The following is a 22773-nucleotide window of genomic DNA, read 5'->3' on the forward strand; positions in this document are numbered from 1 at the left end:
CCGCACTTTGTGGCACTCCTGGCACTGTGCTTCCAACAGGAGCTGCATTTCAGGCTCGTGGGGTTCCAGGGGTGCCGATGCCTCAGAGCTAGAACCTGGTGTTGTAAAGATGAAACAAACCCAACAGAAACTCAGGGTCTGCCCGATTGCCGTTGCTGCCTCCCAGCCTGGGTTTCACTGATCGTGTGTCGGTAACGGACAGCAGAAGATAAACCCTAGTGTTTAACTGTCAGGGCTGGCTCGCCCCGGGTTACCCAGTACATGGTCTAAAATCACTTCAGAGGTCTCCTGTGCAGGAGACTTCTCTCACTGAGCAATACCCATCACTAATTCAGGGAAGAACTGAAACACTGATGGAAATAAAATAGTATTTTCCTGATGTCAAAACCCGAAACCCGTTAATTTGTAAAGTTCAGTTGTGGTTTTGTACTGACCTGGTTCCCTCACACACCAATAAACTCGTGCTCACAGCAGCCTCGCATGAACAGGGGGAGTCTGTGCCTGCGCTGGGGCCGTCAGCAGCCCCTTCCTGGGGGGTGGGACTGCGGGGACATGGAACGTGCTGGACGTGGGACACACTGGACATGGGACACACTGGACATGGGACGTGCTGGACGTGGGACACACTGGACATGGGATGTGCTGTGCATGGGACACACTGGACATGGGACGTGCTGGGCATGGGACACACTGGACATGGGATGTGCTGGGCATGGGATGTGCTGGGCATGGGACACACTGGACATGGGATGTGCTGGGCATGGGATGTGCTGTGCATGGGACACACTGGACATGGGATGTGCTGGGCATGGGATGTGCTGGGCATGGGACACACTGGACATGGGATGTGCTGGGCATGGGATGTGCTGTGCATGGGACACACTGGACGTGGGACATGCTGGACGTGGGACACACTGGACATGGGATGTGCTGGGCATGGGACACACTGGACATGGGACGTGCTGGGCATGGGACACACTGGACATGGGATGTGCTGGGCATGGGATGTGCTGGGCATGGGACACACTGGACATGGGATGTGCTGGGCATGGGATGTGCTGTGCATGGGACACACTGGACGTGGGACATGCTGGACGTGGGACACACTGGACATGGGATGTGCTGTGCATGGGACACACTGGACATGGGATGTGCTGGGCATGGGACACACTGGACATGGGACATGCTGGACATGGGACACACTGGACATGGGATGTGCTGGGCATGGGACACACTGGACGTGGGATGTGCTGGGCATGGGATGTGCTGGGCATGGGACACACTGGACATGGGACATGCTGGACGTGGGACACACTGGACATGAGGCATGCTGGACGTGGGACACACTGGACATGGGATGTGCTGGGCATGGGACACACTGGACATGGGACGTGCTGGGCATGGGACACACTGGACATGGGATGTGCTGGGCATGGGACACACTGGACATGGGATGTGCTGGCCGTGGGACACACTGGACATGGGATGCGCTGGACGTGGGACACACTGGACATGGGTCATACTGGACATGCTGCCACCTGCTGCAGGCTCGATGGGGAAGATGAACACATTTGTTGGGCAGGATCCCGCCAAGGGGCTTGTGATTGCCCAGGAACAGCATCAGAGCAAAGGAAGAGGATTTTAACCTCCTCTTCTACAGAAAGTCAGTGCTGAGCTGTGCTTGTGTTAAAGGTTTAGCGCTACTGTCACCGTCCACAAGGATGGGCCACCCGAGAGAGACATACAAAGGGTTGTTGAGGTGCAGCCTTCGAGCTCAGCCACACACACAGAGCGCACCCTGCAGCAGCAGCGCCCTGTTCCCCTCCCTCAGCCCTTTTATCTGGGGTGTCTTTGATCGCACTCCCCCCCATGATGGGTCCTTGGCTGCTGCACGCTGCATTGCATCACACGGGCACAGGAGCACACGTGTGTGTGGTCACTACTTCCGAAGCACCGGCCCATTGGCCTCCATCCCGCTGCAGCTCCCGGTGCTGACCCCGCGAGCAGACTCTGCAATGGGTTAATTTGCTAATTACAGCCCATTACAACCCCCACAAGACATGATTTATGTCCCGTTCATCACGGAATGCTCAGTGACAAGGCTTCCCTTGGAGCGTGTGAAGCCTCACTGCAGAGCAACCTGCGTGAACATCGGACCCAGCATATTTCTATTGTGGTTTTCTACTCTATGGAAACATCCCTCAAGGAAAGGAAGGGGGTCTCTGCTCTGTGTCGGGGGGGTTACGTGTCACCACCCGCTCGTGCCAGCGGGAATGCAAGGGGATTGTCGGGCACTGGGAGAACGCTTGGAAACGTCCATTCCTGTGCTGAAGAGGGGCGGCAAAGGCGCCTCTGGAGCTGCTTTGGGCACGATGGGGAATTGATCCAAATGGCTCCGGATGAACCCCACCCGCAGAAACACCCGGACCTTCGCAGCGCGGCCGGGGGCTGGCGGCTGCCGGTGGCCCCGGGCAGTGGCTGCGCCGCTGCTGGGGCTGGGCAGAGCCGGGCACCGGGACTGACCCCGGGACGGGCGCGGGGCCGGGATGGGCTCACTCGGGGTCCCTGTGCCCGCCCCGGCAGCACGCGGGGGGGGGTCGGGAAGAGCCGGCTGGGGCCGGGGAGCAGGAACACAGGGAGCTTCAGACACCCCCAGCAGCAGCAGCAGGACGAGGCACCGGCAGAACCATGGACACGCGCAGACAACGTGAAGAAAATAGCACAATAAAACAAAACAAAAGTAAAAAGAATTATAAAACCGGAAATTAATTTATACGCATCCACAGGCTGCTTAACCTTTAGCATGAATTATTGCTATATCTATTAATAGGATCTATATTGTATCATTAAATAAACTTATAATAATTACATATATCATGCTACAGTTATATGCTATAGTATATTTAATTAGTATCTAACAATTTATATTAAGTATATCTATACATGTATATTAGGCATAGTACATATTACAGGTATTAAATATACGTGGATATAATGCTTATATAATAAGCATAATATATATTCTACAATCGATGCGTTAGGAACAGCATCATATAATGCATATAATGAAATGTACATTATTATATAATATACTGTATACAATATGCACTACATATTCCATTATATATTATTAATACATTATATTTATTACTATTAATAGTCACTATATATTTACTAATTTTACCAAAATATGGGTTACAGATTACATCTATACTCTATATTACATATACGTGAGATATGTACATGTATATCTGAACACATACCTAGTATATACTCGAGATACATAAGAAAATGGTAATTCTATAAATCACCTCAGCAATGTCTGAATTATACAATGAATATGTAACCTCTGCTACCACATCAAGTGTAATGCCTGTCTAACGTACATCACAGAAGAATCAAAGCCCCTCACACAACATAGTCCATAACTGTCGGTTCTGGCTCACACATAACATGTATGTCTAATGGGTATGTTACACCTGCACTTACACACAGACCTGTGCATGTATGTGCACATGCACGTGCACAACGTGCACTGTGCAATGCTTACTCCATGATCCAGAACATACAAATGAATGGCTACAAAGCTACTAAAACCCCTCATAAAACAGTATTGTTTCATCACATGAGCATTGGATCAAGTACCTATAATGATATATATAATGCACCTGTAATATTACACACTGTATATGGTGTGTTAGAATATGCCTTATACAATAAGCAATAATTTATAATATGCATTGTATATGCATGTTTATATTATATTATGCAGATGTATTATGTGTAATTCATTACATACGTATTACTAAATACAGAGATAATCGATATAAAATACACGGAGATAAAAGGATCACAATTTCTATGTTTATTTAGGATTATCATTTATTACCCACAGCAGAGTCTGTATTTCCTGTGCGTACCCGCAGTGAGCGGATCCAGCGCCGTGTCCCACGCGGTGGCTGCCTGGGACTTGCCTGGGTGTTCTTGAGCTGTTCCAGGCTGTCGCGTCACCGGTACCGCAGTCACTGGGCGCTCACCCTGCGGCGGGTGCAGCTCTGGTGAACACATCAGCTGGTTCCACGGGGCAGAGCTCCGCTATGGGCTGTAAACTACATTAAATTCAAACCGCTTAAAGCCGTAATGAGGCTTTTTATCTGCATGGGAGGATTCCAGACCTTGGAATGGGATGTGCAGAACACAGGCTCCAGCCACCCTGCTCCATCACCCACGGGAGATGCCTGGGGGCTCGGGGACTCGCTGCAGCAGCAGCGTCGGCCCAAAACACCCTGCGGGACCCAGCACCCTCACAGGAGGGTGATGGGATAAGCGGAGTGTTGGGACTCGCACCCCACAGCACCCCACACCATCCCATGGCATTGTGTGCCCTGCTGGGGACGGCCAGCCCGCAGCTCCATGAGCTGTTTTCCCTCCTGCCAGCTCATTACACGGGTCTGTGTGGGGAAGAGCCCTGAAAGGCAAAGCCAAAGCCCTGTCCCTGCCCATTTCTGGGCCATCAGAGGGTGCCCGGCGAGGCCAGGCTGCCCCTTGTCAGGGCCCTGTAGCTGCTGTAACGCACCTCCTGGTCCCTTTCAGGTTGCAAAGAGCCGCCCGGCCTCTGTGCGTGCACACCCTTGCGAGCCCGGAGAGGAGGGAGGCTCCTGCTGACTGCACACAGTTGGACACTGCCCGTGTGCCCGCCGGCCCCGGGTGCCAACAGCCCCCGCAGGCTGCCCTTCGCCCCAAGGGACACGCAGTGGTGCTGCCGGTCGCTCCCATAACATCCCTCAGACACTCGCAGGCACTCGGACCTCCCGGCCCCGCGGGTGCAGCCCCGGGACACCAAAGCGGTTCCCCTGTTTTACAGGAGCTCCGTTTCCAACGTGCTCCAGTGTCACCGCTCCTCACTCCGCCCCACACGAGCAGCCGCCACCACTCACACTCCCACGGGAGTCCCTACGGACCTGGGAATGGTGCTGATCCTGATCGGCTTTACCTGGCCCCTGCCGAAACAGGCAGGGATTTACCTGAGCATGGAGAAATCTCTGTCAGTGTGAAGCAGTTGCTTGGGCTTTGCCAGGGTACAGGCTGGGAGCATCCAGAGAGGTGGAGCCTCTGGGCGACCCCGATAGATGCTCCGGGCCTCACTCCGGGAACGGTGGCTGCTGTCTGCTGGAGAGCACAACCACGAGCACTGGGAACCCCTCAGGAGCTCCTGCTCTGCTCCAGTGATGGATGAGAGCAGCCTGCAGCGAGCTGTGGCTCACCGGCTGTGATAACCCAGCGCCAGGGAAGCAGGAAGAGCAGACCTGCACTTGCAGCCCGCTGAGGGGCTGCTGCTCGCACCTCTCAGGCTGCGTTCTCTGTCTCACTGTTACCGATTTACAGCTCAAACCACGGCTCCACCTCAGCCTGAAGCCGGTTCCGGGATAGCGGAGCTGTGTCCCGGGAATCCAGCAGCAGGAGCACGCCGCTCTGCTGGGTTTTAGCCCTACTGAACAAGAAGGTAAAAAACATCTTTAGGAAGATTTTCTTTCTCTAGCAGCGCTGCTTTATAAAACCCCCCCGACGCTTCCCGGGCAGCTTCCAGCAACAGCTCCCGGCGGTCCCCTGCCATTTCCGAGGGAAGAGACGAGAGCGAACGTGGCAGCAACAGGTCCTAAACCTCTCCCAGTGCGCAAAAGCCTCAGAGGCGTTTCCATCCCTCAGCGTGGGCCAGAGCCGCCAGCTCGGTGCCCCTCGGCCCTCCCCGCACCGGGATGGGGCAGGGTCTCGCCCCGGGCCCCCGGGCAGAGCGGTGATGGGAGGTTGGCTCCTGCTGTGAAGAGAGCGCCCCGCACTCAGCACTGCAGGGCTCGCACCGGCCCCGCGCACACCTGACATGAGAACACGTTGCTAAAATAATCAAGAAACTCCTTTTTGGCCAAATCTGTGCAGTCCCTTCACAGAGCGAGCCTCGGGCTCTGTTTGTAGAGCCGTTTGGACAGTTCTGTACAAGCTGCAGCTCCTCAGAACACCCCCAGGCCCCATCCTGTCCCTGCTGTGTGACACGGCCACCTCTCCCCTCGCAGGGTGACCCGGGCACTGCGCACCTTGCCCTGCCCCTGCCCTCGGAGGTTTCTCACCCGTCGGTGTGATCCCAGTCCCGGGGGCCAGCCCTGGCGCACCGGGCTGGCAAATGGAAGGGTGGCAACACTGAAGATACTACAACCCCCCCCCCCATGCACTGGGGCAACCTTCCCAGCACCAGGCACCCCCTCTTTCCCCCAGGTCCTGTTGGGCGATCCCACCTGAGACGCAGCACAGCCCCCAGCCCCGGCCACAGGAGCACGCCTGCATTGGAAAATATTTTATTTGAATAGTAAATAATTATACAGTTGAAACAGTTCTATTGAAGCACTCTATAAATAGCTAACAGTTAAGAAAATAATGTGTGTAGAAAAAGAGATTGCATCTAAAAGTAAGAGCTGTCGGTTGCACAAGATCGAATGGCCAAGGTCGTGTGTGTTCTAGGTATAAAAGTTAAAACCTTTATAGCAGATCCCTTGAAAAAAAAAAAAAATCTAAAACGCACAGTGAAATGGCAGGCGGGGACAAAACCAGCGTCAGAGCATCTGCGATCAAATAATATCAATCTTCATAATTAATATAAATAAATAACGAATAAATAACATAATTACTCAAACCAACATATACAGATAGTCAACTCGTGAGCTACCTCGGGAAGGGCAAACCGAACGGAAACAGAAGGTTGGCATGTCACAGTTAAGGCAGTTTCTACAGCATCTTCTGGAGACCATCAACAGCGGCGTCAAGGCATCGGCGGCTGCGGGAACGGGAACCCTCGGGCGGGTCCGGGGTCCCCCGACGGGCGCCGAGGCGAACCAGCGGCCGAACGGAGGGAGGGACTCGGCGGCGGACGAGAAGCCGGGCTCCAGCGGTTCACCAGCCGGGTTAAAGCTAATCGTGTGGCGGCCCCGGGCCGTGCGGGGCGGTGCGGGAAGGCACGGGCGGCTCTAGCAGGCGGGCCGCAGCGGCACCTGGAGCAGGATGACCTGCCTGTTCTCCGAGGGGTGGCACTTGTTGATGTGCCGGGTGAGGCCGGGCGAGCTGTAGAAGGTGGCCGGGCAGTACTTGCAGGGGAAGACCTGCGCGGCGTGCAGCAGGCGGAGGTGCCGCTCCTGGCTGCTCTTGCTGGGGAAGGTCTCCCCGCACACCGGGCACAGTCGGCACTCGGCGGGCGGCGGCGCGGGCGGCTCCTCGGCTGCGGCCTCGGAGGCCGGTGCGGCTCCCGGCGCGGGTGCCGGTGGCTGGTGGCCCAGCAGGTGCTTGCGCAGGTAGGCCTGCCGGCGGAACCGCTTGGCGCAGCGGGGGCACTCGAAGAGCCCCTCCTCGGAGCCCGCTTCCGAGCCGCCGCCGGGGCTCGGCGTGTCCCGCTCGCTGCCGCTGCCCCCTCCCGCCTCCTTCGGCGGCTCCTCCGGCGGCGCTCGACCCGCCTCGGGGCCGCTCTTGGCGGCGGGCGGGCGCGGCTTGTGCCAGCGGCGGTGCGAGGCGAGGTTGGCGGGGCAGGAGAAGACCTTGTCGCACTCGGGGCAGCGGTACTCCACCCGCACGATGCGGGAGCAGCGGTGCTGCGCCAGCGCGAAGGGGTCCCCGTACTCCTCCTTGCAGAGCTGGCAGATGAACTCGCCCAGCGGGCGAGCGCAGCCGCCCCGCGCCCTGGCCGGCGCCTCCACCGGGCCCTCCTTGATGCGCAGCCCCAGCACAGGCGACGTGGTCACCTCGTCCTCGAAGGTCAGCTTCCGGATCGCCTTCGCCTTCTTGCCCGACGGGGCCTTCTGCCGCCCGGGCTCCGCGGTGCTCGGCGGCCGCTTAGCGGGCTGCGGGCGGGCGGCGGCGGTCGGCGCGGCCGGGGCGGGCGGCGCGGGGGCTCCGCCGGGGCCTGGGCCCGCGGCGGGCGGCTCTGCGGGGCCGGCGGCAGCGGCCCAGAGCTTGAGCTCCGCCGGCGCGAAGAGGAGCGGGTCCATGGTGGCGGGCACGGCCGGCGCCGGGAAGGACTCGGCCGAGACGGGCGAGCCCAAGCTGAAGCCGCGCTCCAGGTACTTGTCCCTGCTGACGGGCCGCGTGGGGCTGTACAGCGCCTGCACGGCGGCATCGGGCGTCCCGCACGGCACCGGGTCTCGCGGCGGCGCGGCGGGGCGGGCGGGCGGCAGCGGCGCGGGGCTGCCCGTGGGCAGCGGCGCCCCGGCGGGGTCGCGGCAGCAGCGCGCGCGGTACGAGGCGGGGGCGGGCCGGCGGCTGCGCTTCACCAGGAAGCCCCGCGGCATCTTGGCGCCGCCCGCGCGGCGGCCCCGGCCCTGGCCCCGGCACCCACCCGGCACCGGCCCCGCCGCTCGCGGTGCCCGGCCGCGGCCGCGCCGCCTTTAAGCGGGGCCGGGGCCATTGTTCGGGCCGGCGGCGGCGGCGCGGGCCAATCAGCGGCGCCGCGGCGGGCGGGGGGCGGGGCCTCGTGCACCTGAGCCCCGCCGGCGGCACGCGCCCGGCCCCGCCCCCCGCACGCTCCGGCGCCCGCCGCCGCGCGGCGCGGCACGCGCGGGCCTTTGTGTGCGGCCCCGGGGCGCGCGCTGCGCTCCCCCCCCGCGGTGTGCCCGGTGCCGGGAGCGGGGGGGGAGCCCGGTGCCGGCATCAGGTGGCGCGCGCGGGAGCGCTGAGACCGGCCCGGCCCTGCCCCGCCGCCGCTGCGAGCGGAACGGACCCGCGGTGCCGCCAGACCCGGGCACCTGTAACGGGAGCGGCCGGGGCCGCATAGCGAATACACACACACACACAGAGACACCGCCCGCCCAGGGCGGCCGCTGTCCGGAGGAAGGCAGTGCCCGGTGCCGGTTCCCGGGTGCCGGTTCCCGCTGGCGGCAGTGCCGGGTCCCGGTGCCGGTGCGGTCGCCGCGGCAGGTGCAGCCCCGCTTTAACCCTTTGTCCGCGGGGGGGGTCTCTCGGCTCCGCGCTCGCAGGTGGCGCCGCGGCGGGGAGCCCGTGGGGGGGGTGAGCGCCCCCTGCCGCGCGCAGCCGGCCGGCCCCGGGGGCGCGTGCGGGCAGCCCCCCCTTTGTGAGGGGCACGCGGGCGGCACGCGAGTGAGCGGCCCCCACCCCCCCCCGCGAGCCCCGCGCGCTGCCTTTGTGCACCTCATTAGCATAAAGCTGCGCGAGCCGCGCGGCGGGCGCACAAAGGGGCGGGGGAGGGGGGGGCGCCCCGGCAGCGCCCGGGGCCGCGGCGGGGGTGTGCGGGGTGTGTGTGGCCGCTCCCCCCCCCCCGCGGTGGGACAGGCGTGCGGCGGGGCGGGGCGCGCGCCATTAGCATACAGCTGCGGGCCGCCGGGCACGCGCCGCCCCCCCGCGGGGCTCGCACCGACACCGCGGACCTTGCAACCCCCAGCCCCGGCGCCCCCGGTTCGAGACCCCAGCGCCGCACAGCGAGAAACCCCTGCCCCAGAGCTCCCACCGAGAAACCCCTGCCCCGGAGCTCCCACCGAGAAACCCCTGCCCCAGAGCTCCCACCGAGAAACCCCTGCCCCAGAGCTCCCACCGAGAAACCCCTGCCCCAGAGCTCCCACCGAGAAACCCCTGCCCCGGAGCTCCCACCGAGAAACCCCTGCCCCGGAGCTCCCACCGAGAAACCCCTGCCCCGGAGCTCCCACCGAGAAACCCCTGCCCCGGAGCTCCCACCGAGAAACCCCTGCCCCGGAGCTCCCACCGAGAAACCCCTGCCCCAGAGCTCCCACCGAGGTGTTCCGTCCTCCCCATCGGGGCCGCAGCCCTTACGGAGCCGGGGAGTCGGCGTCCCCCGGGCCGGTCGCTGCCGCCTCACCTGCGCTCGGCGGGCCCCTGGCCGGGTAGTACATGGGCAGGCTGTAGTGATGGCGGCGCAGGAAGCGCAGGATGGGGCCCAGCAGAGGCTCCGGGCAGGGGCTGCTCTCCGTGGCGTCCTCGGGCAGCGGCTGGGGCACCTGCAGGGCACAGCGGTCCGTCAGCATTGGGTTCTCCGGGGCTACAGCGGGCACCGTCCAACCTGGCCTTGAACCGGGGATGGGGCAGCCACAGCTTCTCTGGGCACCCTGTGCCAGCGCCTCAGCACCCTCAAAACCACCATCAATATTACCCCTAACTGCACGAGATGTTCCCAGCTCCTGTGGGAGTCAGCAGTGTACTTGCACTCAAACACTCCTTGCAAAGGTGTATTTCCCCTCGTTTTGATGTTTCATCACTGTAGTGAAACATCACAACAGGCTGAAGTGGGTTGGGATGTAACAGGAACCAGGCTGGACAGGCTTTGGAGCAAGCTGCTCTAGTGGAAGGTGTCCCTGCCCGTGCAGGGGGTTGGAACTGGATGAGCTTTAAGGTCCCTTCCAACCCAAACCAGGAGGGGATTCTGTGATTCTGTGTAGAAATACAGCCAGCCCCGAGGCACTGAGGGTATATTCCATGAAGTGAACAGTACTGACTGTATTTGGCAACATGCCTACAAGAAACACCCAAGGAAAACATAAATTTGACATTTAGCAAATATGGGTGAAATCACGGTGAAGAAAACCCAAATAAAACACAAAAAGCAGCGACGCGTTTGCATTCAGATGCAGACACCATCACCTGTGTTCATACAACAGGAGGCAGGGGATGAGCATCTGCACGGCCACGGCTGTGACACATGCCAGTTTGCAGGATGGAAATGGGTGGGCACGGCCTATACCCCATCCCTTTGTCACCTGCCTATGTTTACAGTTGATTCCCTTTGGTTTCTGCACTGTTAAAACCCCCAGGAGCTGTCGCTGCAGGAACTGCACCACGTTAACTGTGAGCAACAGCAACAGCAGCAGGAGAGGGAAACTGGTCCCTAGCTGAGGGCTCAAGCACCAAATCATGTCTGAGGTCAGGCAGGAATTCGTCAGGGCTGGGACTGCTCTTTGTGAGTGCAGCTGGTTTTGGGTTTGGAGCAGGCAACACTGCGGTGCTCAGGCACTGTGCCCCTGCCTGCGGTACTACAGGAAGAGCTTTAGCAAACCTTTTCATGTCATCCTCACTCAGTAAATCCACTTATCACTGAAGAAAGCCAGTTGCTTTCATTCTTGGCTACAAAAGACTGTTCCCTGTTGAAAAATCTGCTTCTCCTGGGCTCAGCTGGGACACGTTCAGGGTGACCTGTCGTGCATTTGTACCAGGAAACATGAGTAACGGGGGGAAACAGGACAAGTGACCCCTGGTTCTGGTGGGTGGTTGTACTGAACTGCGTGTGGAATACAGAAATGCCATGAAGGAAAACAAAACGAGTTGAAGTTCTGCCGGCAAACTGCAAACGCACCCAGGTAACAGCAGGAGCACGACGGGCTGCGCGTGGTAAGCACCGTGGGCGCGGGACCCGCTTGGGCTGCCCAGGGAAATAGCTCAACAGAAACATGGGGCTTGAGGAGAAAGAGCAGAAACCAAAGTGAACAGCACTGACAAATTACCCTCTGATGAATGTGCCCGCCTGCCGCTTGCCTTACCTGCTCTGATACGAGGGCTTGGCGCAGTTCCTCCTTGAGGTCGATAAACTGATCGTGATAGATGGCCATGGACCAAGGCTCCCTGAAGAACCTGGTTAAAAAAGAAGAAATTTAGTTATCTTGTGAACCTCTCATTAACCACTAATAAAGTATTTACCTGTTTTTTTGCCTTTATAAATGACAGTTCTGGACCCATCACGATCGTTTGTTCATAAAATGCCTCCTGTAACAGCATGGTCAATCAATTCTTTTAATGGATGTTCCTGATGTACAGCCAGCTTCAGTAATTACATTTAAAGTGGCTTAATTCAGAGCTGTGGCAAGACCCAGTGAAGAATCCTGATTTTATCAGAATTTAAAAGCCTGAAGACCTGTAAAGAACGGTGTCTCCATTATCTGTCCTCATTTGAGAAAAGCAGATTGCAGGATTAACTGAACTGCTGCATAAACAAATTAAATTTGTGTAGACAATGACACAAATGTTGTTCATCATTAAGGTTTCTGGATTAATAAAGGCCAGAAAAACAGGCCACCGGAGTGCTGCAATATGTTCTTTGCACTGGTACTGAGCTAAATTGAACCTATTCTAGGAGGAAGCTCTTGTGACTTTTTCATTCATGGCAGCATCCTTCTGTGAGAAGGCAGGGAAGGGATGGAAAGGACACGGCTCGACATGGAGCCGCAGGCTGTGGATGTGACCGGAGGCAGCAAGCTATGGACTGAGGTTACTGCTCTCTCTAGGATGAAGAACTTTTTCAGCTGCAGGGAGATGCTCTGTGTGTAACTGTTGTCAATGCCCTCTGGAGTCGGGGTGCACCGTGTTCACCCCGGAAGGGCTGGGAGCTGTCAGCAGGGTCCTGCAGGAGCTCGTTTAGGGGAGTGACTGCAGCCAACGTGCTCTCTTTGGGTGCTGCTGCCGGGAGCATGTGGATGCTGTTGCTCCATTGAGCTGCCTGGTCCTGAACGAGCACTGGGATAAAGCAAAAGGCGCCACACGTTTAATAATTCTGATGTTCCTGTCTGCAGAAACTCCTGTGCAGGTTCCTGGGTGCAGATGAGATGTTCATTGCTGCCCAGCGGCAGGATCCCCCCGCTCTGAACGAAGCAGCAGCGCTCCCGCATGACCCACACTGGTAATGATGCTCTGTGCTCCTGCACAGTCGTCCTGCTTCTGTGACACCATTATCCCATAGAAGCTCTTCCCCACCCCACTGCTCCCCTTTACCACGGTTCTCTGCACCACCGGCTGCCCCAGCAGCCTCTCTCAGGCTTCAGCAGTGTCCAGCTCCTCCTGGGTGGATGTTCTCACAGTACAAACACTCACTGGCACTAATACAAAGAGTGAGCAGCAGCTCAGGGAGGGGATCCTGCCCTCTGCTGTGCTCTGGGGAGACCCCCCCTGCAGTCCTGATCCAGCTCTGGGGCAGCAGCACAAGAGGGACGTGGAGCTGCTGGAGCGAGGCCAGAGGAGGCCATGGAGATGCTGCGAGGGCTGGAGCAGCTCTGCTCTGGAGCCAGGCTGAGAGAGCTGGGCTGGGTCAGCCTGGAGAAGAGAAGGCTCCTGAAGGGGAGACCTGAGAGCAGCTCCAGTGCCTAAAGGGGCTGCAGGAAAGCTGGAGAGGGGCTTGGGACAAGGGCCTGTAGGGACAGGCCAAGGGGAATGGCTTGAACCTGCCAGAACAGGGGAGACTGAGATGAGCTCTTAGGCAGAAGCTCTTCCCTGTGAGGGTGCTGAGGCGCTGGCCCAGGGTGCCCAGAGAAGCTGTGGCTGCCCCATCCCTGGCAGTGTTCAAGGCCAGGTTGGACACAGGGGCTTGGAGCAAGCTGCTCCAGTGGAAGGGGTCCCTGCCCGTGGCAGGGGTTGGAGCTGGAGGAGCTTCAAGCTCCCTTCCAACACAAACCAGTCTGGGAGCCTATGAAGCACCATGTTCTTGCCATGGGGATGCTCCCAGCCTGGCAGTCTCTGTTAACACATCACCACGACCGACAAAATTCATTCGGATATGAAATGTTGGAAAAGATGAGCTCAGCTTTACGTGTCTTTAATTATTATACACCCAGAGCGTGTGCAGAAAGCTAGGGAAGAACAGGATGTTCCTCAAATATTTAAACCCTCTTCAGAGAAACCCTCATCCAACACAAACCTTTAACTCAGGGTTGGTGCTAGAAAGCAGAGCAGGGAGAAGGGGGGTGCTGTACAGGAACACCTGTACCAGTTAAGACTATTTTTACTGATATGCCCTGCTAAAAGGCCAAACATTTTGTCTTCAAGCTGGCATCTTACTTTCAATTCTAACCCTGGTAAGACAATTTCATCCCCTGGCTGCTGCACATCTCCCAACAGCCCTACCTTGGGAAGCTCACCTGCCTCACTAAGATGTTGCATTAAGTGGTTATGAAATGTTTCAGGGATGCTGCATATTCCTGCTGCTGCCTGCTCAGTCCATAACTGTAGTTTTAACCATTCCTGCAATGTTCACAGATTTGGAGCTCAAAACCTGACGTGTGTCACCCAGTTTGCAGTGTTCAATGCAAATAAAATGTCCTTTTTGGAGGCACAGAGAATGCCTTGTTGGCATTTTCTACATGGGTGCTGAGAAGCTGCCAGTGAGCAGCACTGCCTCCCGGGTGCCCTTTACCTCCCCTGCAGAAATGTAACCAAGGGCAATTGGAAGAAAGGCTCCACAGCAACAGCTCACTCTCTTTGCAGGCTCTGTGTTTTTACCCGTTTATCTCTTGTGCTGAAACCCCCTTTCCACAGAGCACGTGGTGGCTCTGGGGACCTACATACGTCAGCTACAGGGAAGCTCAGTCATGCGAAAGCCCATTTGAAGCCACACCAAGGCGATGCCTTTGCGAGGCTCACTCTAGGTGTCAGCAGCAGTCCCCCAGGGCACGCCAGAGGAGGCTCTCCAGTGCAGGGGATGGGGCCTGGCGTGCCCCCAGCCGAGGCACTGAGGCTGTCCTGGGACAGCATCTGCCATGTGTTTGCACACTGAGTCCTTCACAGCCTCCCGGGGACCAGGTTAGATATGCACAAGACAATGGGCGGTGTTGGCCAGAGCCTCATGGGTCCCAGCTTGGTCAGTTCCCAGCGGGAATCCCGCTGGCTGCAACAGGGGCTGTGGGGAAGGCATCTGGAACCAAAGGGGGGAATGGTCTCCTCTCAAGGACAATCTGCCACATCCTTTTTGTTGCTAGGAAGCTGGGCTCGCTTTCCATTGACAAATAGCGTTTAAAGTCTGTTCTGCATCATTTGTGATGTGCAGCCTACATTAGATGAAAGGGAAGGAGGAGGATAATAGTCCTGTAGAACAGATATGGGATCTCTCCCTTTCCAAGAGATACAGCATTAAATGGAATGGACAAAGTCAGCCTCTGCTACAAGCAAAACTGGAGTGAGCATGCACGTGGCCTTCCATCTGCGAGCTGTCTGTATTCCAGCGCCTAAAGAGGCCTGTAGGGATGGGACAAGCGGGAATGGCTTTAACCTGACTGAACATGAAGGAAAGCAAGACATGAATAATTTCCACTTATGCTACTAAAGATGGGCTTCTGAGGAGCACTCTTGCTTTTGTCTTTATGTATTCCATATTGGGTGCTTTTCTTGGAAAACCTCAGCTGAAATCCTCTCCCAAAATGAAAGAAACTGGTGGAAAGAGAAGTAGAGAGAAGGGACTGGGATGTGTCCAACAAAGCAGAAATAGCACCAACCAGAAACCAGTTCTTAAAAGAGGTTTGATTTTCTCATTCCTTTTAATGCAAAAGTAAATCTCATTATTGCAGCCTGAAAAATAGTGGTTTTGTTTTGGGTCTGAGGACTGTAATATGTTTTCAATTGCTTCCATTCCTTTTGTTGCTGCTTCCATGAGCCCGATGACATGTTGATCACCGGTGCTGCATGGCCAGGCCATGGGCACAGCCTGAACTGGGAATGCAGCTCCTGGAACTGGTGCAGCATTCCCTGCCTGCAGGTGAGCTCGTGGAGCTGAGCCCCACGCGCCAGCACAGGGCCCAGGTAAGGGAACTGAAACCACAGCCCTCAGCAGCACCCATCCCTTGGGAGGGTGCTTGGGAAAACCCCTCTGCAGGGAACTGACTGTGAGGATGCTGTGCCCGCCCGTGTTCTCCTGCTACCCAAAATATGGAAACAACCACAAAACCAAACCCCACTCCTCACAGCCCTGCTATCCCCACCGCACCACCAACACACAGACTCGGAGGGAACAACTCTGTTCAGAAACTCAGACCATCCATGCAGCGGTTTGGATCCACTGCAGCTCTTGTTAAAGGTCTCCAAATAATCACAAACACAGATCTCTTGAACCCTGTTCATTGCTTCATGAGGCAGCCTGAAGTCACTGGTGACCTGCCTCATGGCCCACTGCACACAATGGGACTGCTCAAAGCTGGTTCCTCCATCGTCCAGCACTGCAGGCACATGGAGAGCACACACAGCTTTTTAGTGCACAACATGAGGCAGGGCCACTGATAAACTTAATCTCCTGTTAATCCGTGAGCAGCGCAGAGTCCCCTTTGTCCCTGCAGCTTCCCACCCTTGGCACAACACGGTGAATTTTCAAGCTGGATGCCCATTGTCCGGGTTTGAATTTATTTTTTCTTGAAGAGGAAATGTGATGCTGGAAGTGCCAATCTCCAGGCTGCATCTGCTCTGTCTGGAAGAGCCTCTGTCAGGGCTCAGACACACAGACCCAAGACATTCAAAGTCATTCCTTTGCACATTTGGGGTCCTTAAACCCAAATGACTTCGGTGGTTTATGGAAGTAGTTTCCCACTGGTGCTTTGGGCCCGTGATGGAAAAGGCTCCCATGTGCTGGAGGGCTGTGCTGCAGGATGCCACATTCCTCCTTGGTCTGCCACTGCCTCGCCAGCAAGAAGGAAGCTGCTGCTGTTCCAAACACCAGGAACCGAACCAGGACAAACACTGAAACTGAAGCAGCTGCTCAGGGGACAGGGGCTCAAGTGCAGTTATGCCAGGAATGCCTACGGAGAGCAGGGAATTGCACCTCCCAGGAGTGGGGAGAGGGAAATACCGCTTAGGGATGCAGTGCAGTTAGTCACTCACAGTTTGCAGATGAGCAAAAGCCATTTCTCCAGCACAAGTGCACATAGGAGGAAATGTCCCATCTTGCCAGGAAAGGGGAAGATGGTTTGTTTTGAGGACAATATATAGATGCTTTTAAGAATCTTAATTGCAAAGGTATTGTGATTCTAGTAAAAGATACAGAGTATTTTACATATCCATGTAAAGGCTGTTATGCATTTATAGGTACATAGCAGCCTTCCAGTATCTGAAGGGGGCTACAAGGATGCTGGAGGGGGACTCTTCATCAGGGACTGTAGTGACAGGACAAGGGGTAACGGGTTCAAACTGAAACAGGGCAAGTTCAGTTTAGATCTAAGGCAGAAGCTCTTCCCTGTGAGGGTGCTGAGGCGCTGGCCCAGGGTGCCCAGAGAAGCTGTGGCTGCCCCATCCCTGGCAGTGTTCAAGGCCAGGTTGGACACAGGGGCTTGGAGCAAGCTGCTCCAGTGGAAGGGGTCCCTGCCCGTGGCAGGGGTTGGAGCTGGATGAGGTCCCCTTAAGGGGAACCCTTAACGTCCCTTCAACACAAACCAGGCTGGGATTTTATGATTTCCAGATATACCTTGCATAGGAATCATAAAGTGTACATTTAAAGGCCATGTAAGTAAAGCCATTGAGCATTTCCTGCTAACTATCATCTGAGCAGTAATTCTGAAAGGCAGCTTGTTTTCATAGGTAAAAAGCGAGATAATCTGTGCAAAGGCCACAAAGCACCACCTGAAGCGTTGTTCTCAAGGCATATAAGGTGTTCCCTGGTTTGCCATGTCTCAGAACTCACCTGCCACTGCTGAGCCAGCAGCACGTGCTGAGCCCGGCAGGGCTGCGTGCTCCCTGCTCCGGGGCTCTGCTCACCTGCTGGGCCGGACAGCCTGCTCACCGCTGCTGAGCTCATTAGTCAGGACTCTGCTGCTGCTCCGACCCAGTGATTACTGAAATCAGTGGTCTTACGGGCACTGAGCCTGTGATTTACTTCACTGGGCAAATCTACACAGCAATGATGGTGTTCTCTGTGCTGCAGGCTGGTGTTTCCTTTGTACGCGTTGTGGGTCAGTCACAGAAGGGAAGCCTGTGCTTCCAACAGAACTACGGTCAGACCTGCAGTGTGTTCTCTTTGGAAGATGACTGGTTTGAAGCCTGGGGTTTACAAGCCCCTTTTTCTATAGCTGCAAAAATGAAAGGTGTGCCATTATCTGGAGACACCACTGGGAAGCAGATCTGAGCAGTACTCTCTCCACACAGGGATGCTGCAGCCCTGTCCTATCCTAAGTGTCCATTCCAGCGTGGGAATTTGGCAAAGTTTAGATACTTGATGAGATACGAGCAGTTATTGCGTGGCTGATTCTCACTGAACTGCTCTTTAAACTCTCTGAACTCTGTGCTCTTTAAAACTGATGTAAAAACATCACTCTCAGCTCTTTCTATAGGAAATAAGGGCTGCCCCTGAAATTAGGTTCATTGCATTTTTTCACACAGTTCTATTTCAGTGCAATGCATTATGAAAAACCAATTTAAAGGAAATTAAGTGTGATGCACCAAATCAGCAAACGGGCTGTGTGCAGAGCTACGAGTGCTTCAGTGTCTGGTTTATGGATCCTGAGGCCAGTCACTCGGAATGGTTTGCATCATTATCAATGTGAATCAGCAAGGTTCTGCTGCAAGCGAGCGTGGCCGGCACAGCTGAGCAGCCTTCACTTGCTGATTGGGACGTGGGGTTTCTTAGTAACCCAGCTCTTCATTAGCAAGTTACCAGCTCCTTAAAACTGCAGTGCTGTAGAGAAATCTAAAGCCACAGAAGGGTCCTGTAATTTTTACTGCCTGGCTCTGGAAGTACAGCTCTGCTGGTGCACCTCAGGGTCAACGTCTAATTCTGGTAGCAAAAGAGCCACCAGATCTCCCTTTCTGTGCTCCTCTTCCCTCATCCTGTCTGTCTCTTCATGAAAAGCACACAGATTTCCCTCTAATGAGGCCACAAAGTGCACGGAGCAGCATCAGCCCCTCAGCCACACTTGTACCTGCCACATTTCCCTTCTGCTTCCTTTCATCCCTGCAGAAAAGGAGTCTCACCGCCTGTACAATGAACAAAAGCCTTAGGTGGAGTCCCTAAGTGATCACAGCGTGCTAATGGGGTGGGAGCTGGCACATTCCAGACAGCAGACATCCTAGTGTTTCTCTTAATGAACAATCCCTCTCCATTTCTGAACGGCTGGCTTAACAACAGCTTTTCTATGCAGCATTCATGTTTAAATGCGACATGCGTTTCATGTTTAAATAACCTCTGATTATCCAGGCTGCAAGTAATAAATTTGTATCGTTACCTTCCCCTTTTAAAAGCACTTAAACCATCAAATATTCTTCTTTTTCTTATTTGTTCTATTGTGAGATGTTCAATTAGAGTTGTGTCAATAAACAATCCGGTGTGGTGCTTCTGCTTAAACTCTCATTAAATGACACTGCTTAATAAATCACTCTCAACCTGATGTAACCGAGCCATAATGTGTGAACTGAACTCCAAGGAGAGATGTAAATGGTTAATTTAAAATAAGTAAATGTTGTTCATGCCACTCAGAATGCTCAGCTTGTACAGCTCATATGAGAAATATAACGTGAGCACAAGTGATGCTCCTGTTCCAGCACAAGTGACATGCTCCAGCTGCATGCCTGGCAGCCTTGTGTCCTGTCATGTATTGGTACCTGTTGCTGGTGAAGCTGCACCGCTCTCCGTAGAGCATCCCTCACTTCCCGGAGTGCTGAGCCTCTGCACAGGCTGCAGACACATCTTCTAACAGACCTACACATGCCAAAGTTACTCATTCCCTTCTAATGTGAGCACCGAGTCCCGGCTGCTATTCCAGCGCTGGGAAGGAAATTCCTTCCCGCATTTCAGCAGCATCCCCTGTCCCACGCACAGGCATTGCCAGAGCCACCCCCCAACTCCCATTTGCCAAAGAGCCTCTGGTCAATGTCTGCCAAAGGGGCTTTTCCCTGCAGCCCTGCCCCTCATCACCAGTCCCCAGAGTGACCTTTGCAGCACGGTGGACACAGAAACCCCAGCTCTGGAGAGCCCCATGGCTTGCAGTGGAGATGAGGCATTCGGAGCACACCCACATCCTGCTGCACATGGCTCTGCTATTGTGTGACAGCCATCTGCTCCTCGTGGTGCTACCTGAGATCGCGCGGGGTAGAGACTGGTCCCTGGGTCAGACAAGTGCTTCAAGTGCTGGAAACCAAGTTATTAAAAACGTGAGCTCAGCTCAAACGCGTGTGTGCCTGTGAGGTTCCTCCTCCCCAGTCCAGCTGCCTGCGTGGAGTCCTGCAGGGGACTGACCCAGTCTCCCCCCAGCCCTTCACACACACAGCAATATCTGAGCATCCAGGCGCGTGCACCATGGGCTGCGGGATGCAATCGGAGGGGTAGTAAGTACAGATGGCCGGAAGCACACTTTTGGTAAGAACTAAACATAAATGCACTATAAGGAGAGCACTTGGCACCCTGCATTATGTGTTACTCAGAACTCTCTGACTGCTACACCATGCGCTCATCTGTCAGCATGCTCCATAAACTGCTAGATGCTGGAAGTGCTCAGCACAGAGCATCCCAGTAACTTCAGTGGACACGAGAGGAAACCTGGGGAGTAGGTATGAGAAGAAACTCATAGAGGGGACGGCTGAGCAGCACATTTCAGACCGTGATGGTGGCAGATGATGTTGGAGGATCAGGACACTAACTGCCAGCCCAAACTCTGCCATTCCTGCAGGGACACTGCCTCTGCTGTCAGACAACAGTGCTACTCCTCTGCCTCGTCATCAGTGTTTGCCACACCAATGTGATGCAACCAGCATCTTCTGAGGGTCAGGACTGGAAACAAGCCTATTAATACGGCATTACAAATCCCAAGTAAAGCACCACTCATACCTAATTTAATAAATGAACTACTCGAGTATTTTAGAAACTAGCGGGTCAGATTTCTACATGTTACATTAGTAGATTTGGCTTTCATTAATGCCAAATGAAGCCTACATGAAGCACTTCTACCTTATATTAAAGGCATGATGCCAGTGAGCATCCATTTGGTTGCCAGGTATCAGGAGACCCCCCTAATAATCCAGTTTGTACTTAAGATGCAGCAGAGGGAGATTCCACCGCTCTGTAGACACGTTCCCTAACTTGGCAGCAGCCTTCACCTTGGGGGAGCACACGGGGTGTAACTGGCTGGGGACACTCCTCTGTGAAGCACTATGGAGCACACAGGGTGTAACTGGCTGTGGAGCACTGCAGGGCACAAGCTTTCTTCCTCCTGCAAGAGAAGTCTTCCCTGTCAGAAGAAGCCTCATTCTTGGGTGCTCAAATTCCAGTTGAGTCTTCTTGAGATGCAAACTTATGGGAAATGAATAAAAATTGCAGAAAGTTCTTCCTGAAGTGGGTTCCAAACCTAGGGAGTAATGCTGTTAAATCTGCAGGTGACCTGAAAGCTTTGTATACAAAATACCCAGCTTTAGGATACTGTGGCTTTGGTTCCTGTGGTTTTGCCTGCTCTGACATGGGACAACTGCAGAATGGGATGGCTGCAGGCCTGGACAGAGCGAGGACACCGACCGTGGTGGCACAAGGCAGATGGAAGGGTGCCCACTGCTGATGGCAATGGTGCCTTTCTCCTGCAGCACAATGGCAAGTGAGGATGAGACTTTCCCTGGTCAGTAAATACTGCCTGCAGCCGTCAGACCTCATTCCCCGCAGACCTTGGCATCCCACAACCCAGTCAGAGGGATGGAGTGCATCCCACCGTGGTGCAGTCAGAGGCAGCTGTCTGACTGGATGTGGTCATCTCCTGGCTTAACAGCCCATTTCCTCAGCTGTTGTTTGCATGGGTGGCAACAGAAACATTGGCTCTTGAATTCCTGTTCCGCTAAGAAATGAACTGAGCCCACAGTGAGCTCAGAGGCTGCTCTGAATGAAGCTGCAACACCCAACACCTGTGAGAACAGGCCCAAATGTGGCTGCAGAAGCTTAACAACATGCAATTACTTCTGAAAAAGACTAATATGTGCTGTTATCACATTAATACCTCTGTCACTGGGATCGCAGCCAGGTGTTCCGAGCTCCTGTTCTAACTGTGCAGCTGTAGAGCTGCTCCAAGATCTCCTTTAAAAATGCCCATAGTACCTGTCTGCTAAAGGGAAAAGAAACTCCCAAACTCTTCAGTTCCATCAGATGCAGTGTTGTTGGTTTAACCAGGAGAGCTCAAAGCATTGTCTCCCTGGAAAACAAGTTTCATTCAAAAGCCTCTGAGGCTCACAGTGAGCTGTGAAAATACTGTTAATGTAGAGGAGGAGCATCAAACTCAGTAAAAGCTCATCCCTCGTGCACCGTGCAGCCAGGTGGCTGTGGCGATACAGAATGATGATTCTCTGTTGGCTTTTTAGATACTGTGTGATAGGTTGGTAAATGGATGAACTTAAAGTCTTAAAGGGCAGCAGTCTGAATACTCATAACCAGCAGTGATTCGTTGGGGGCGTCAGACTTGGTCTTGCAGCCCTGGGGGCTGACGGGCTTCTTCCCCTGTCTGCTCCCCCCCCCAGACACACCTGCAGGAAGGGAGGGGTAAGGGCTGTGGCTCCAATCTTCCACTTGGTTGTGGGCCAAGTCCTGCAGGTTTTAATCACTCTGAACTCTCACTGAAACCAGTGGAAGGTGTCTTGTACAAGAGGAAATGTTATTTCTGTCATCATTACCACCAGCCCCTGTTCCAGGCGCTCCAGCGGAAGGGGTTAGTTACTTGTTGAGCTGCCTGGACCTGGAGCCTGTTGTTAATGCTAATTTGAAGCTGGCACTGGCACATTATGGTCAGGAAATGCGGTTCCATGGGGTTAAGGTCCAGCTTCAACACCCGATGCAAATCAGGGAGGAAAGGCGCTGCTCGGTGCAGCCTCTCTCTCGTTAGTCAGGAGGTAATTTGCATGTTACACAGGAATAAATGAGCTCCCGGGTGGCAGCTGAGCCAGTCCTGGGAATGAGGAGCCAGGCTGGGAAACCTGAACACAGAGTAAAGATCAGACCTGCACTTCCCGGCCGCATAGGAACCCACTGGACACAGGCCGGGGGGAGTGGTGGGGGGGCAGGTTTACAAGCTTACCCAG

General features: G+C 55.3%; 3 protein-coding genes across 7 annotated transcripts in view; 1 reads left to right on the forward strand and 2 right to left on the reverse strand.

Annotated features, from left to right (window-relative positions):
• Positions 1-195, forward strand: part of RALGAPA2 (Ral GTPase activating protein catalytic subunit alpha 2) — a gene marked incomplete at its 3' end in the record, with an annotated part of 116770 nt that extends 116575 nt beyond the window's left edge. The window contains exon 42 of the mRNA XM_080615981.1: positions 167-195. Coding sequence (XP_080472107.1) covers positions 167-195 — 29 coding nt within the window. The remainder of the gene's footprint in view (positions 1-166) is intronic.
• A 6698-nt stretch (positions 196-6893) lies between these two features.
• INSM1 (INSM transcriptional repressor 1) lies at positions 6894-8440 on the reverse strand (the record flags this gene model as incomplete). The annotated part of the gene is given in 2 exon segments (XM_080614832.1): positions 6894-8351; positions 8354-8440. Coding segments are annotated over 2 exon segments (1425 nt in total). The 3' UTR covers positions 6894-7013.
• A 1334-nt stretch (positions 8441-9774) lies between these two features.
• CFAP61 (cilia and flagella associated protein 61) overlaps positions 9775-22773 on the reverse strand; it is a gene marked incomplete at its 5' end in the record, with an annotated part of 111516 nt that continues 98517 nt past the window's right edge. For all 5 annotated transcript variants that reach the window (XM_080615811.1, XM_080615810.1, XM_080615809.1 and 2 more), the window contains 2 exons: positions 9775-10001; positions 11535-11625. In XM_080615811.1, coding sequence (XP_080471937.1) covers positions 9813-10001; positions 11535-11625 — 280 coding nt within the window. In that variant the 3' untranslated portion in view covers positions 9775-9812. The remainder of the gene's footprint in view (positions 10002-11534; positions 11626-22773) is intronic.

Source organism: Psittacula echo, assembly GCF_963264785.1.
Source record: "Psittacula echo genome assembly, chromosome: 4".
In the NCBI taxonomy this organism is placed as follows: Eukaryota; Metazoa; Chordata; class Aves; order Psittaciformes; family Psittacidae; genus Psittacula; species Psittacula echo.